The 15,309-nt window shown below is 35.6% G+C and overlaps 1 protein-coding gene across 1 annotated transcript in view; it reads left to right on the plus strand.

Moving 5' to 3' along the window:
* The window catches only part of GC (GC vitamin D binding protein), a 49,399-nt gene that overhangs the window by 11,524 nt on the left and 22,566 nt on the right, over nucleotides 1-15,309 (plus strand). The window contains exons 2-5 of the mRNA XM_058297264.2: nucleotides 3,920-3,989; nucleotides 4,579-4,711; nucleotides 6,909-7,120; nucleotides 15,117-15,249. Of these exons, the coding sequence (XP_058153247.1) occupies nucleotides 3,920-3,989; nucleotides 4,579-4,711; nucleotides 6,909-7,120; nucleotides 15,117-15,249 (548 nt within the window). The remainder of the gene's footprint in view (nucleotides 1-3,919; nucleotides 3,990-4,578; nucleotides 4,712-6,908; nucleotides 7,121-15,116; nucleotides 15,250-15,309) is intronic.

The following is a 15,309-nucleotide window of genomic DNA, read 5'->3' on the forward strand; positions in this document are numbered from 1 at the left end:
AGAGCAGGGTTGTGGCTGTTTTGGTCTTCATTGCATATTGAATTCTGAACCCTATCCCTGACATGTAGTAAGCTCTCAAAAAATATGTTACTTGCATGAATGAATTTTGTCAGGTTTGTTGAGAAAGTTGAGGTGCATGAAGCAGTGAAGATATCTTGAAAGTAAATCAAATTTGTTTTCACAAGTCCAGAATTAGATATGAATTACCAAAAAAAAAGGTGAGTTACCAGAATATTTCACAATATAGATAAAAATGGGACAGGCTGTTACAAAAGGGAAAAATTCTGTTAATGAAATTTGTAAATATTTAGTACTGATAGGTCATTTGATGTGAAAATGATTTTGCAAGAGTCACTAAGATTATGCCAATATTTACTGAGATCATATCAAAGTCCAGGTCATCCTCTTCATAACTAAGATTGAGTATGTCATCCAAAATTCATTTAAGGTGTGATTTAACTATCAGAATCAAAGTGAGTTCAACTGGTATTTAAAAAGTATTGAGCAGTATTCCTTGGGCTTAGTAATCAATTTGTAATAATCACATTGCAAATTAATTTGAGCATGTATTTGTGGTTTTTTTGACAAGATGTGAAAATGGTTAACATGTATTTTCTTAGCCTTGTAAGCTGTATATCTTTTCTTTGGATAAATTAATGGATGTTTTGTTATCAAAAATGTACTTCAGGGTATTCCACCTGAAAGGCACGTGGTGCAACAGCTTCCTCTGCAGGTTATTTTTATCAGAACATTTGCCTTTCATATTTTAATTCTGAATGCCTCCCTTTTGGGTCTCATTTTACTTCCTCTCACTTCCAAGCTGAATGTTCCAGCAAAAAAAATGGTTTCAAAACAACCATTTTAAACTTTATACAACCCGAGTTTTCCCACCTTTCTCTCATCGTTATGTATCCTGACTCAAATAATATATAACATCCATGAATCCTCAAGTATTTGTGAAAACACAAGCAGTTAATATGGACAAACTGTGCTATTTATTTACACTTTCTTTCAAGTCAACACACACAATTAAATAGAACACAGGGAGAAAAAATTCTAATTTTTCATGAAATGAGAAATCTGAACCTGGAAGTGTTGAAATAAAGTATTTCTCAACCTGTACATGTGAGGTATTCCATTTAAACACAGGCTCTCACTTTGCATATTACTGAAAGACCACAATAAAAATACCAACAACAACAACCTTTTTGATTATGTAGGGGAAGTTTGTTAAAGGAAGTTAGCTCATATGCATTTAAAGAAGAAAGAAGTTCTTAGAGCTGGTTTTGTAAGCTTTAGGGGAAAAAAGATTTTTAAAATAATTTACTATTTCTAAAACATATTAGAAGTGACCTTAGAGATCATGAGAATACAATCCTTTACTAAAGTCAGGAATCTTTAATACATATGGTGTTTTAAACTCCAATTGAATATTTCCAGTGACAAAACAAACTCATCACTTCTTCAAAAGGCTGCTCATTATATCAATTACTGGTTACCCACAGGTTTAATAAATTTGTCTCACATTGAACTAAAATTCACTGCATTATAAACAGCTAGTCATTTTCTGAGCTCTACCTTAGGTGAAACATAAAACAATTCTATTGACATCCTAATGTTACAAGTTTTCACTTTTTGAGGACAGATCTACCTTAAAATCTCTCTCTCAATGCCCTAATCTTTGTCTCACAGAATACCACTAATGATTAACAAAAATGTCTGCCTTATTTTAACCTTTTGAACCTGTGACAATATCTGACCATATAAAGTAATCAATAAATTCCAGAAAATTTGCTAGATGTGAAAGTTTTCAGACATATCACAGGCTTGTAGTAAGTGGTGTTTTGTACCCCATTGACCATTAGTTTTATTCCTAGTTTCCAAGATAGTGTGAGATTTGAATATATGGTTTCCCCCTACCACGTGATTTTAATAAAATTGGATTAAATTGGTTCTTTACTGCAAAATACAGTTTAACATTGATTTTGTCCCTCAATTCTGACTCTTCTCACATTATAGAAGGCATTTTCACCATTAATTCTGACAAAACACCCATCTCTACTGCTAACCCATGAACTAACGATTTCTACCAGAGCATATGTATATTCACCCTTTCACAGATTGTAATTGTTACAGAAAACAGTTCATCTTTGGGGTTAAAGACATGATGGTCATTGTCACCATATCACCTGAGATAGCTTTCTCAACATTTAAAACCAGAAGGATAAATTAGTAAGAGCTAAACCTACAATCTTATAATAGAAACTGGGTCGTTTATATACTTAATGTTTTTCAAAAGCTATGGCATCATAAGGTGTTAGGAAGTGTCCTAGGCTTCTTTGCATAAGTGATGCATCAGGAAAGATGAACATTGCCTGACTTCCATGTGTCCACCCTACTGAATGTGCAATAAGTATGCTGAACTAGTGGGTCTCACAATCAGTAATGAAGTCATCTTCCCCTGAGGGGACTACCTCTCCCCTGCCTCATGAATGGACTTGAGTGGGCCCTGATTTTCCTGCTCACTCTCAAATAAATAAAGCTGTCCCTTTTCATCCCAAAATAGCTACCTTATTTCAGTCATGAGGTAGTCTGGTTGTATTTAATAGTCAAAAAATTCCTAAATTCATTCATTTGAAGTTGAAGTTTCTCCATGAGGTTAGGTTTCAGACATGTTGCGTATGGTGTGAAAGGGAGACATATTCACTTTCTTCTCTCTCTCCTTTATTTCCCGCATCTTCCTCCTCTCACTCTCTAGCCTGCTTCTAGCTCCTTCAGGATTAGCACAGGGAAGAGAGTAACTAGCAGGTGAGGTAAGTAACAGGCAAAAGTAATTTGATGAGCAATGTGGTGCTGGTTTTGATTCCTCTGCTTATGGGAGATGTTCAGAGCTGATATTTCCTCTTTGTGGGTACTTTGAAGATCTCTCAGCTAATACCTTAGGGCTTCCCTTTAGGCCCTGATTTTTAAATTGTCTGTCTTCACAGAGATATCCCACTGCTGGCAGCCTGCTGCCCTCTAGAGGGCTCTTTTGGGAGGAAAGAAAACATTTAAGACACTTCAGTACAACTCTCCTACTTGACCTACATCAGGTCTACAGGCTACAAAGCTTACCACCCAAAGCCCTCTCCTTGCTGACCCAAGGCACTTGGACCAGTCCCTCACCCTTTAGATGTCTCAGGTCTGAAACAGAAACCAATCCCTTGTACTCCAAACGTCAGTGTCAAGGTCTCTCCGTGGTTTCCTTGAGGCCTTTCTCATCTTTCACTACCAGTGAGGTAGGGGGAAGCACTCCACACCATTCTCTCAGATTCGTCACGCTGACAGTTTTCTCCAAAACATAGTTTGTCTAATTTCTACCTTCTCCTTCAGCTGAATTCCTAGACTTCCTGACAAAGCATGGAGGTGAATAATGGAGCAAAGTGGCAACATCTGCTCTCATACACATCTTTTAGAACCCTGCTTTGGTGGGCTAGACCCACAATATGGAATGTAGACATGCTCTCCACTTATTTTGTTTTTGTCCTTTTTGTCTTTTGAGGTCTTAGGTAAAACTGAGATAAGGAAGGAAGGAAGAAAGGGAGGGAGGAAGCCGTGTTTAGCAATTTTATAAAGGATGGGGTCTGACTTGTCAACTGTAATATGTCTTTGTACTGACCTACATTCAGTATTGACTCTATTTCTCTTTATTTTCCACAGTCTATTAAAATATAACAGCATATTCTAATATTCTAATCCACTGTGAGAAAACAGCTAGAAATGTAGCAAAAAGTAAAATTTCATATAGATATTAAGAAAACATCATTTTCACCACAGCTCATGTGGAGGACCCTTTATACATAAATACATAAATATACGTATTTAACATAGCATTCATTTAAAGAAAAAGTTTCACATTTTTCTATTTCTGGTTTCCTAGGACGTGATTATGAAAAGAGTAAAGTCTGCAAGGAACTCGCCGATCTGGGAAAAGATGACTTCAGATTTCTGTAAGTGTGCAGGAGCCACTCACTCTCTCACACTCTCTTAGTAATTTGACTTTGGAGGAAACTGAGTTAGAGATAACTTTAATTCAACAGGGAGAAATGATCTCTGCTAACATAAAGATGGAAGAGCACAGGGTTAATGTAGGCAGAGTTGTCGGGCCAATAGAGGTCATGCAATGATTTTAGTTGGACTGTGGTTAATACAGTCCAAAAATTTGTCACCATCAAGTGACTAATGAGTTAAAAGAGAATATTTAAGCATAGTTTTCTAAAATAAATTAAAATGCAATGAGTTACATGCTAAGATTCTGACAAACAAAGGGAAAGACGTACAGAACAGGTTCACTTGGGGAAGCTCAGCCCAATAGACCTCTTCCAGGATGGTGAGATAGAACACCAGAGTCAAATTTGCATTGCTTTTCATGGTATATTTACCTAGAACAGGAACTGTATTTCAAAGTAACTGCACATTCCTTTCATTAACAACAACAAAAAAATGCTGAAATAAATGACCATGTTTTATGTTTTAATATGAACAAATGTGAAAGAAATGTAATTTTCCAATTGATACATTGACCTCTTTTCTACTCAGATCGATGGTCCTATACAGCAGAAAATTTCCCAGTGGCACATTTCAGCAGGTCAGACAGCTGGTGAACGAGGTCGTCTCCTTGACTGAAGCCTGCTGTGCTGATGGAGCTGACCCTGACTGCTATGACAACAGGGTAGGCTGTGACTCTCCATCCCTATGGTGGCCCATAGAAGGAAGCTAAAAGAGGACGTTCTACTCTGTCTTGGAGAAATCTGAGAAAGCAAATCCATAAACTCCCAGTTTGGGGAAAACATGAAACCTATTATCACTAGACGCAAGGCTTATTCAAACATTACCAGAATCAATTTGGTCCAAGTTCAAATAAGAAAACTGGATCATGAAGTGCCTTAGTGATTTACTAAAGATACATTATTAGTAAGAGACAGAGGATTTAAATCCAGACCTGCCTGATTCTAAAATATGAACTTTGGATGAGTATAAATATGAGCCTTTTACATATTCGTATACCTGAAAATGACCCTCTTATAATAATTCTAACACAAACTGTGTACCTTCAAAACTTACCCATACCTTTATTATCATGCCATAACTGGTACCAACTAGCCAAGAATAGTTTAATGTTGGTCTCAAAGTATTTAGTGGTTCATAAATTGTCTTACAGATTATATACTAGTTTTAGGGTCCCCTTGCAAAAGCATATATGCAGAAATTAAAACACTGAAATGAAAGTAGTGTAAAAAGGTGAAACCACAGGAGTTTAAGAATGTGCTAATGGAATTGTCAAGCCTGGTGGAAATAACAGACACATTTTGTTATATTCTACAGAATGTATTCTATAGAATGATTTTTCTTAGCCATCAATTGTTTTATCTGATCCTCTACTTTCTAAGAATTTTATAAACATTTTCTGCCACCATCTACTCTATAAATACTCTTTATTTCAACATAATACTCCACACAATCTTTAAAAAAAAAAACAAACCTGACCAAAATAACAAAATACATTTTTAATTTATTTCCATTTTATTTCAGTTAGTATTGGGAAATTTTGCTAATGCATCCCTATACCAGAGATAAGTTCCAGGATGGTAGAGACAAATCATAAGAGAAGAGAGGTGGATTGGCATTTCTTGAATGACACATTACTCTTTTTCCTGCTTCTTCAAAGCATTTTTTAAAAATGGGTCCACACTTTTTCTTCTCAAACTCTTTTTTTATTTGAAAGGAGGTAATAAAAAAGGAAGAACAGAAAGGCTTCCAGGGAAAGAAATAGAAAGGAAAAGGAGGTTCACTGAAATGAGAGATAAGAATGTTAAAAGAGAGAATAAAGGAAGTCTAATTCCTCAGTTCTTGAGAATCTAACGGAAGATAGGTATGGGAGATGATGAGAAGTTGCCACTTGTGATTTATATAACTAATTCATCATGTCACTTTCTTTCACTAATGAGGAAGGAAGTTAGAAGTTTTGTCCCCAAAAGATGACTAACTTGTAAACTAAGTATAAGCATGTCAAAGTGCTAAATTTTCTTATGACTTTTTTCATTTGAAATATAAACTTCTTTCCAAAAAGAACTTTTTTTTTTATGCTGCAGTTGGTTTTTTGGTGCGCTAATCATGGGTTTAGTCTGTACACATGTATCAGTCTATCTGTGTTGTGCTTGTACTTTAAGCTACACCAATGGTTTTCAATCTTTGCTGTACGTAAGAATAAAACATGGTGCTTTGAGAAAAAAAGATTTTCAGGTCCCATCTTTGACCTACTGATTCAGAATTTCCAGGCTGTGCAACCCATGAATTTCTGATTTTTATACACTCTGAAAATGATTCTGATGCAGAAGCAGGCTCAAAAACCCCTGGTTAAGAGAATGCAAACCAATATAGAAAACTAAAGCAGAACTAGGAGTCTACTGATTTAATAAAAGAGGTACTGTTAAAAGTAGAAGGTCAAAATTCTCAGTGGGATATTTGCAGTGAAAGCAGATAGGAAGAACAATATCAGAATTACCTGGGGAAATTTTTCAAATGAAATGAACCCCTTATTTCTCAGAGACACTAATATTCCAGTAGAGAACAAGTGAACTAGAGGATAAAGCACAAATGGGCACAAGCAGTCCATTTATTAATTAAGGTTCTTTTTTTGTTCTACTCTGAGAGTTATTAATTAAAATGAATAAGACCCTTTACTTGCCTACAACCATAAATATGCAACTTGTCACTCTGACAAATCATCTCATGGAGCCTTAGGATGGGCAACTGGTTGCTGCTCGGAATTTTAAAATTACATGATAAGATGTTTTACTGAATGGAGAACTCCGAGCCTGAACACTTATATATATATGAGTTTACTTTTTTCCCTTCTCCCATTCCAGACCTCAGCATTGTCTGCGAAGTCATGTGAAAGGGACTCTCCATTCCCAGTGCACCCAGAAACTGCTGAATGCTGTACCAGAGAGGGCCTCGAGCAGAAACTCTGTATGGCTGCGTTGAAGCACCAGCCACAAGAATTTCCTACCTATGTAGAGCCAACAAATCTTGAAATCTGTGAAGCATTCAGGAAAGATCCCAAGGAATTTGCTGAACGGTAAGTTGCTTGTATCATAAATAGAACTTTAGATCATAAAATATAAAAATGGATCCTACTCAGTACAAATCTCTCTTAAACAACAACCTAGACAGCAACTTCTATTTGAACTCTTCCAATAATGGAGAACTTAACTACCCCTCAGGGCAACCCATTTCCTTTTCTACACAGATCACAATTTCTTTGACAGAGATAATATCAACTTCCCCAGACTCTCATCTCCTAGTCTTAGATTTATTATCTGAAGCAGAACCACTTAGATCCTTTATTCGCAAGGCATTATGCTGTGAATCCTTGCATATCCATACGAAAGAATTCATTTTATGGCTATTCTCATTTTAAGACTTAATTTCCAATGAACCATAACAAATAAACTACCTTTTTCACTCACACCTGTAGGACATTTGCTAACAGAAACAGTTGTGAGCATGACATATTACACAGATGTTCATATAAGTGAGCATGTACCTTTAGGCTTCTCATTGTTTAAAATGCGTGAGGAGATAGATTATACACTGATTCTTTATGTTAACCTTGGTGAACAAAAAATGGGGGAAATCCAATTTAATATAATATATATGCAAAAAGCAAAATCATTAAACTGACTTTAAAAGTGTGCCATCAGGGAAGCGGATGTGGCTCCAGCGATTGGGCACTCATATACCATATGGGAGGCCCATGTTTGATTCCCGGGGCCTCCTGGTAAAGGCAAGCTGGCCCACACCATGGAGAAGCTGGTTCAGCAAGATGATGCAACAAAGGAGACAAGCAGACACAGAAGAATATGCACTGAATGTACACAGAAGACAGTGAACAGAAGCAGCAAGGGAGGGAAAATAAAATAAATCTTTTTTAAAAAAAGTATGACATCAAAGTCACAATTTCATTAAAAATTGGTTTGTTTGTTGATCCATGTAAATTTTCCGGGGAGATTTTGGATGAGATTTCACAGCTGCTTTTGGGTTCATAGAGACTTATTCTCTTACTAAGTTGAAAAGCATTTCTACAACAAATAAATCCATGCACATTAATTGTCTTAGATAGTAAACTGAGATAGATAATGAAGAGTAGTAAGTCATTAATCACATTCATTTTTTTCTTTTATTTACAAATCAATTTTATTGATACATATTAAGAAAACATAAATCTAACCAAAGTGTACAGTCAATGGTTTCCAGTGTAATCACTATTTGTGCATTCATCACTTCAATCATTCTTAAAGCCCTTTCGTTATTTCAATAAAAATAATAATAAGCAAAAAACAAACTCACCTCTCAATCTCTCTATGCCTCCCTTGCCAAACATAGCTGCTGTTCTTTTTCCTTCTCTCTAGTATATTTGTGTTTATATTTTGTAGAAAGTCTTATATATGCAATATCACCCATATTTGTGTTTTACATGAGGTTTTACTCTTACACAGTTCCATGTTACAATTTTTAGCTTTCCTTGTAGTAATGCATGATCTTAGACTTTCCCTTTCAATCACTGTCATACCCATATAACAGCACTGCTAGTTACAAACACCATGATATTCCTTTTACCATATCTCGTCAATTCCAAAGATTTACAAACAACTTCTTTTACCAATTCTGCACAGATTAACCCTCAGCTTTCCATTCTCGACCCTCCTATTATCTGGCGACTTATATTCTAATTATTAACTCCATGAGTTTATGCAGTATATTCAGTTCATAATAGTGCAATCATACAGTATATTTGCCCTTTTGTGTCTGGCTTGCTTCACTCAAAATAATGTCATTCAGGTTCATACATCTGTCATATGCTTCACAGCTTCATTTCTTCTTTTTTTGTTTAAAATAGAAAGTTTATTTGCTCAGTACACCAAATAGGATGCAAGCACTGTCATGACAAATATACAGAAATATGCAGATCAACATAAAACAGTAATTTAGTTTAAATGAAGGGAAATCTCTTCATATGTTATGGCAACATATTCCCAAAATAATCTTTTCTTCAGTTAAGTTAATTATACATTTCAATAAAATAAAGGGTGATAATGGATTAAGTGGATGTTAGCTAGTGTGAATTTTCCTTAAAAATAAAACTTCAACTCTGTAATCCATGTCTTACCACTACATAATATTTTATCATGGGTATACCCCACAATTTGTTTATCCATTCATCTGTTGATGGACACCTGGGTTGTTTCCAACTTTTGGCAATCATGAGTAATGCCACTATGAACACTGGAGTACAGATTTCTGTTTTTGTCTCTGCTCTCAGTTCTTCTGGGTATACAATTAATAATGATATTGTCAGGTCACATGGTCTATATTCAACTCCCTTAGAAACTGCTAAACAATCCTCCACATGGGCTGTAGCATCCAATATTCCACCAATAGTGAATGAGCATTCCTATCTCTCTACATCCTCTCCAAAATTTACAATATTCCCACTTTTTAATAGCAGCCAGTCTAAAAGGTATGAAATGATATTTCATTGTAGTTTTGATTTGTATTTCCCTAATCAATTCCAATGTTGAAGATTTTTTCATGTGTTTCTTTGCCATTTGTATTTCTTCTTTGGACAGTTGTCTTTTCAAGTCTTTTGCCTATTTTTTAATTAATAGTTCATTTTTTAATTGGCAAGTTGTATGATCTCTTTGTATATCATGGATATTAAACCCTTATCAGATATGTGATTGCCAAATATTTTCTCCCATTTAATCAAATGCCTTTTCACCCTTTTTGACAAAGTCCTCTGATGTGCAAAATTGTTTAATTGCGGAGGTACCATTTATCTAATTTTTCTTTTGTTGCATGTGCTTTGGATGTAAGATTTAAGAAACTACCACCTACCACAAGATGTTGAAGATATTTCCCTACATTTTCTTCTAGTAATTTTGTGGTTGTTACTTTTATATTTAGGTCCTTGTTTCATTTTGAGTTAATTTTTGTATAAAGGTGTGAGACGGGGGTCCTCTTTCTTTCTTTTGGATATGGATATCCAGTTTTCCCAGCACCATTTGTTGTATAGACTGTTCTGGCCCAGCTGGGAGGGCATAATCACCTTGCAAAAGTCACGTAACTGTACCTGTGAGGGTCTATTTCTGAGTTATCAATTCAGTTTCATTTGTCAATGTGTCTGTCTTTATGTCAGTACCATGCTGTTATTACCACTGGAGCTAAGTAATATGTTTTAAAATCCAGAAGTGAGAGTCCTCCAACTTCATTTTTCTTTTTTAAGTTCTTTTTGGCTATCAGGTGCCCCTTGCCCACCCAAATAAATTTGATAGTTGGTTTTACCATTTCTGCAATGAAGGCTGTTGGGAATTTTATGGGATTGTATTGAATCTGTAAATCAGTTTTGATATAATTGACATCTTAATGATATTTAATCTTCCAATCCATGAACTCAGAATGTCCATCCATTTATTTAAGTTTTCAGTTTCTTTTTGCTGAGTTTTGTAGTTTTCTGAATACTGATCCTTTACATCCTTGGTTAAGTTTATTCCTAAATATATGAATGTTTTACTTGTTATTATAAATGGAATTTTTTTCTGATTTCACCCTCAGCTTGTACTTCCGTTGTGTATAGAAGTGCTACATATTTTTGCATATTAATCTTTTATCCCGCCCCTTTGTTGAACTCATCTACTAGTTCTAGTAGCTTTTGGTGGATTTTTCAAGAGATTTTAGATATAAGATCATATCAGTGAAAAATGAAAGCTCTATTTTTTCCTTTCCTATCTGGGTGTCTTTTATTTCTTTATCTAGCCTAATTCATATATGCACTTTAACATTTTGAGAAAGCCTACTTCTATTCCTATCTTTTGGAGAATTTTTATCAAGAAAGGATGCTGTATTTTGTCAAATGCCTTTTCTGCATCAATTGAGAGGATCAAGTGATTTTTCTTCTTCAATTTATCAACATGGTTTATTACACTAATTGATTTTCTTGTGTTCAACTACGCTTGCATAACTGGGATCGTGGTGTGTAAATTTATCAATGTGTTTTTGGATTCTGTTTGCAAGTATTTTGTTGAGGATTTTTGCATATACATTCATTAGAGATACTGGTCTGTAATTTCCTTTTTTCATAGTATTTTTATTTGTTTTTGGTATTAGGGTGATGCTGACGTCATAGAATGAGTTTGGTAGCATTCCTTCCTGTTTAATTTTTTGGAAGAACTTGAGCAAGATTGTTATTAGATTGTCTTTGAATGACAGTCTGTGAAGCCATCTGTTTCCAGGCTTTTCATCTTTGGGAGGTTTTTGATGATTGTTTCCATCTCTTCACTTGTGATTGGTTTGTTGAGGTCTTCTGTTTATTCTAGGGTCAGGCAGGTGGTTTTGTGTTTCTAGGAATTTGTCTATCTCCTCTACATTGTCTTCTTTTTTGGTATACAGTTGTTAACAGTATCTTCTTATGATCCCTTTTATTTTTGTGGGGTCAGTGGTAATGTCCCACCTCTCATTTATGATTTTATTTATTTGCATCTTCTCTCCTTTTTTGTTTGTCATTGAGCTAAGGGTTTGTTGATTTTGTGGCTCTCAAAGAAGCTCCTTTGGTTTCGTTGATTCTCTCTATTGTTTTCTTGTTCTCAATTTCATTTATTTCTTCTCTTTACTATTTTTTTCCTTCATCTTGGTTTGGGATTAGCTTGCCATTCTTTTTCTGTTTCCTCCAGGTGTACAATTAAATCTTCAATTTTATGTCTTTCTTCTTTTTTAATGTAAGCATTTAGGGCTATACATTTCCCTCTCAACACTGTCTTTGCAGTGTTCCATAGGTTTGATATGTTGTGTTCTCATTTTCATTTGTCTGAAGATATTTGCTGAATTGTCTTGCAATTTCTTCTTTGACACGCTGATTATTTTAGAGTATGTTATTTAATCTCCACATATTTATGAATTTTCCCTTTTCCCATCCATTATTGATTTCCAGCTTCATTCCGTTATGATCAGAGAAAGTGTTTTATATAATTTCAATCTTTTTAAATTTATTAAAACCTATCTTGTGACCCAACATGTTGTCTATCTTGGAGAAGGACACAAGAGCCCTTGAAAAGAATTATATCCTGCTGTTTTGGGGTACAAGGCTCTATAGATGTCTGTTCTACCCAATACTGAGAGTGTGTACTGAAGTCTCCAACTATTTTTATAAAGACAACAATTTCTCCTCCAAGTGTGACCGAACAGTGTTTGCCTCATGTATCTTGGGGCACTCAGGTTAAGTTCATAAATAGTATAGTTATTTCTTCTTAGTAACTTGCACCTTTTATTAATATTTAATGACATTCTTCATCTCTTAAAGCAGATTTGCATTTGAAATCTATTTTAGCCAATATTAGTATCATTACACCAGCTCTTTTTTGTTTACTATTTGCATGGAATATCTTTTTCTAATCTTTCACTTTTAACTCAATTGTGTCCTTATGTCTGTGGTGAATCTCTTGTAGACAACAGGTAGATTGCTTATTTTTTTTATCCATTCTATTAGTCTCTCTTGAATGTAGAGTTCAAGCTATTAACATTCAATGTTATTATTGTAAAGGCATTACTTACTTCATCTATTTTGTCCTTTGACTCTCTGTTATCATATTGTTCTGTTATCTGTCTTAACTTTTTGTTTGCCCTTCTTAATAATCTTCATTTTTAAACTCTTCTTCAGATCTGTAGCCCTTGTGTTTTCGTTTCAGGCTGCATCTCTCCCTTTAATATCCTTGTAATTCTGGTCTTTTAGTAACAACTTCTATGAGTTTTTGATTCAGAACTCACCCTAATTTTTGAAGGACAGCTTTGCCAGTTACAGAATTCTTGGCTGGCAAATTATCTCTTTCAGAATCTTAAATACATCATACCACTTTCTTCTAGCTCCATGGTTTCTGATGAGAGGTCAGCACTAATAAAGTTTCCCTTGTATGTAATGCCTTGTTTTTCTCTTACTGCTTTCAGAATCCTCTCTTTATCTCTGATATTTGTCATTTGGAATAGTAGGTGTCTCAGCATAGGTCTATTCTGATTTTATTCTGTTTGTGGTGCATTGTACTGATATTTATGTCTTTCATAGGGTTGGGAAATTTTCAGTCATTATTTCCTCAAATATTCTTCTGCTCTTTTTCCATTCTCTTCTCCTTCTGGGACACCAATAATGAGTACGTTTGTGCATTTTATGTTGTCATGCAATTCTCTGAGACTCTGTTCCATTTTTTTCACTCTCTTCTCTTTCTCTTCTGTCTCTTCCAGTTCAGATGTTCTGTCTTTTAAATCACTAATTCTGTCTTCAAGCAATTCAAATCTGCTCTTATGTGCCTCTGATGTATTTTTAATCTCATCCATCATGTCTTTAATTCCCATAAAGTCTGTTACTTTTCTTTGCAGGCTTTCAAATTCTTCTTTATGCTCAACCTGTGTCTTCTTAATATCCTTTATTTTTTTAGTCATATTTTCTTCAGATTTTTTGAAGTGATTTAGGAGAGTTTTGTGATTACCATTATTAATTGTCTTAAATTCTGTATCTCTTCAGGATATTGGGTTTGTTCTTTAAGCTAGGCCATCTCTTCCTATTTCCTAGTTGGCTTGTAATATTTCCTGATGTCTAGGCATCTGAATATGTTGACAAATTTACTCTGATAGCCAATTTCTTTCTCCTACCTATTTTTTTTTTTCCATGGTTTTTCTTTGAAATTTGGTTCAACTCATTGCCCAGCTATAGTTATCAAAATCAGGCAGGTACTCACTAATGAGACACAGATTCTCTCCCAAGGTTTAGGACACAGAGTAAACTGAGAACAGTTTTTTTTCCATGCAGCTTCCCAACCTGCCAGAAGATGGTGCTTATCAGTGCACCTTTCCATGGAAGTGTTTCAGTCTGGATTTTCCTATGTTCCTGTGTTGATTCTTCAGAATGGAGATTCAAAGCAGTCTTGCTGGTCAAATTCACTAAAGAAAATCCCCCTAACCCCCCCTCCCTTTTCCTTTGAAACAGCTGACAGGGAGGAAGATGTCTGTTCACTTCTCAGCGGCAGTGAGCCAGGGTTTTACCCCTGCTTAATATCTTGTGGACAGAGGAGGGTTGCCACAGGGGTTGGTAACTCCCATTTGTTGTTTCGAGTTCTTTATCCCTCAGTCCCTCACCCTCCTGGGAGATGTGTAGCACTGTACTGGTCTGCTGACCCCGAAAGCAGGTCCCTCAGACAGCTTTTGGGTCTTTCTCTGTTGCTGTTGTTGTTGTTTTAAGATTTATTTTTAGTTATTTCTCTCCCCTTCCCCCCCCCCCCCAGTTACCTGTTCTCTGTGTCCATTTTGCTGCGTGTTCTTCTTTGTCCGCTTCTCTTGTTCTCAGCAGCATGGGAATCTGTATCTCTTTTTGTTGCATCATCTTGCTGTGTTAATTCTCCGTGTGTGCGGTGCCATTCCTGAGCAGGCTGGACTTTCTTTCACGCTGGGCAGCTCTCCTTACAGGATGCACTTCTTGAACGTGGGGCTCCCCTACATGGGGGACACCCCTGCATGGCACGGCACTCCTTGCGTGCATCAGCACTGCACATGGGCCAGCTCCACATGGGTCAAGGAGGCCCAGGGTTTGAACCACAGACCTCCCATGTGGTAGACAGACGCCCTAACCACTGGGCCAAGTCTGCTTCCCTTTCTCTGTTGTTTTTTGTGAGGGCATTGAGCTCTACTTGTTAGTCCAATATCATCTTCCCACAATCCTTCTATGTTCATTTTAATTTATTCAGTGAACACTAATAAGCAACTAGTATAGTGCATGTACTTGGTGAAGTGAATAAAGGGACAAATAAACCCATTCTTCAAGCAGACCACATGGGAATTTAGCAAAGAATCTAATATTTAGCAAAACATTCATTATAAATGACATCAGTATTTTATCCTTTTCTATAAATTATTAGTGCTTTTTAAATATTAAAACTTATACACTGATGCAGCAAGCACCCTTGATCCATCATTATGTAAAAGTAGTTTTGTTTTCCCACAAATGTTTTGAGCAACCCTCCTATTTTCTCCTACAGATTTATGTATGAATATTCCATTAATTATGGACATGCCTCTTTAGCACTTTTAGTCAGTTACACCAAAAGTTATCTCTCTATGGTAGCATCCTGCTGTACTTCACGAAGCTCAACTATATGCTTTTTGAAAGAGGTAGGTTCTATTTTGTTTATTACATAGTTATCTTGTAATTTTTTTCTTCTTTTAATGGCA

Source organism: Dasypus novemcinctus, chromosome 1 (assembly GCF_030445035.2).
Source record: "Dasypus novemcinctus isolate mDasNov1 chromosome 1, mDasNov1.1.hap2, whole genome shotgun sequence".
NCBI classification, from domain to species: domain Eukaryota; kingdom Metazoa; phylum Chordata; class Mammalia; order Cingulata; family Dasypodidae; genus Dasypus; species Dasypus novemcinctus.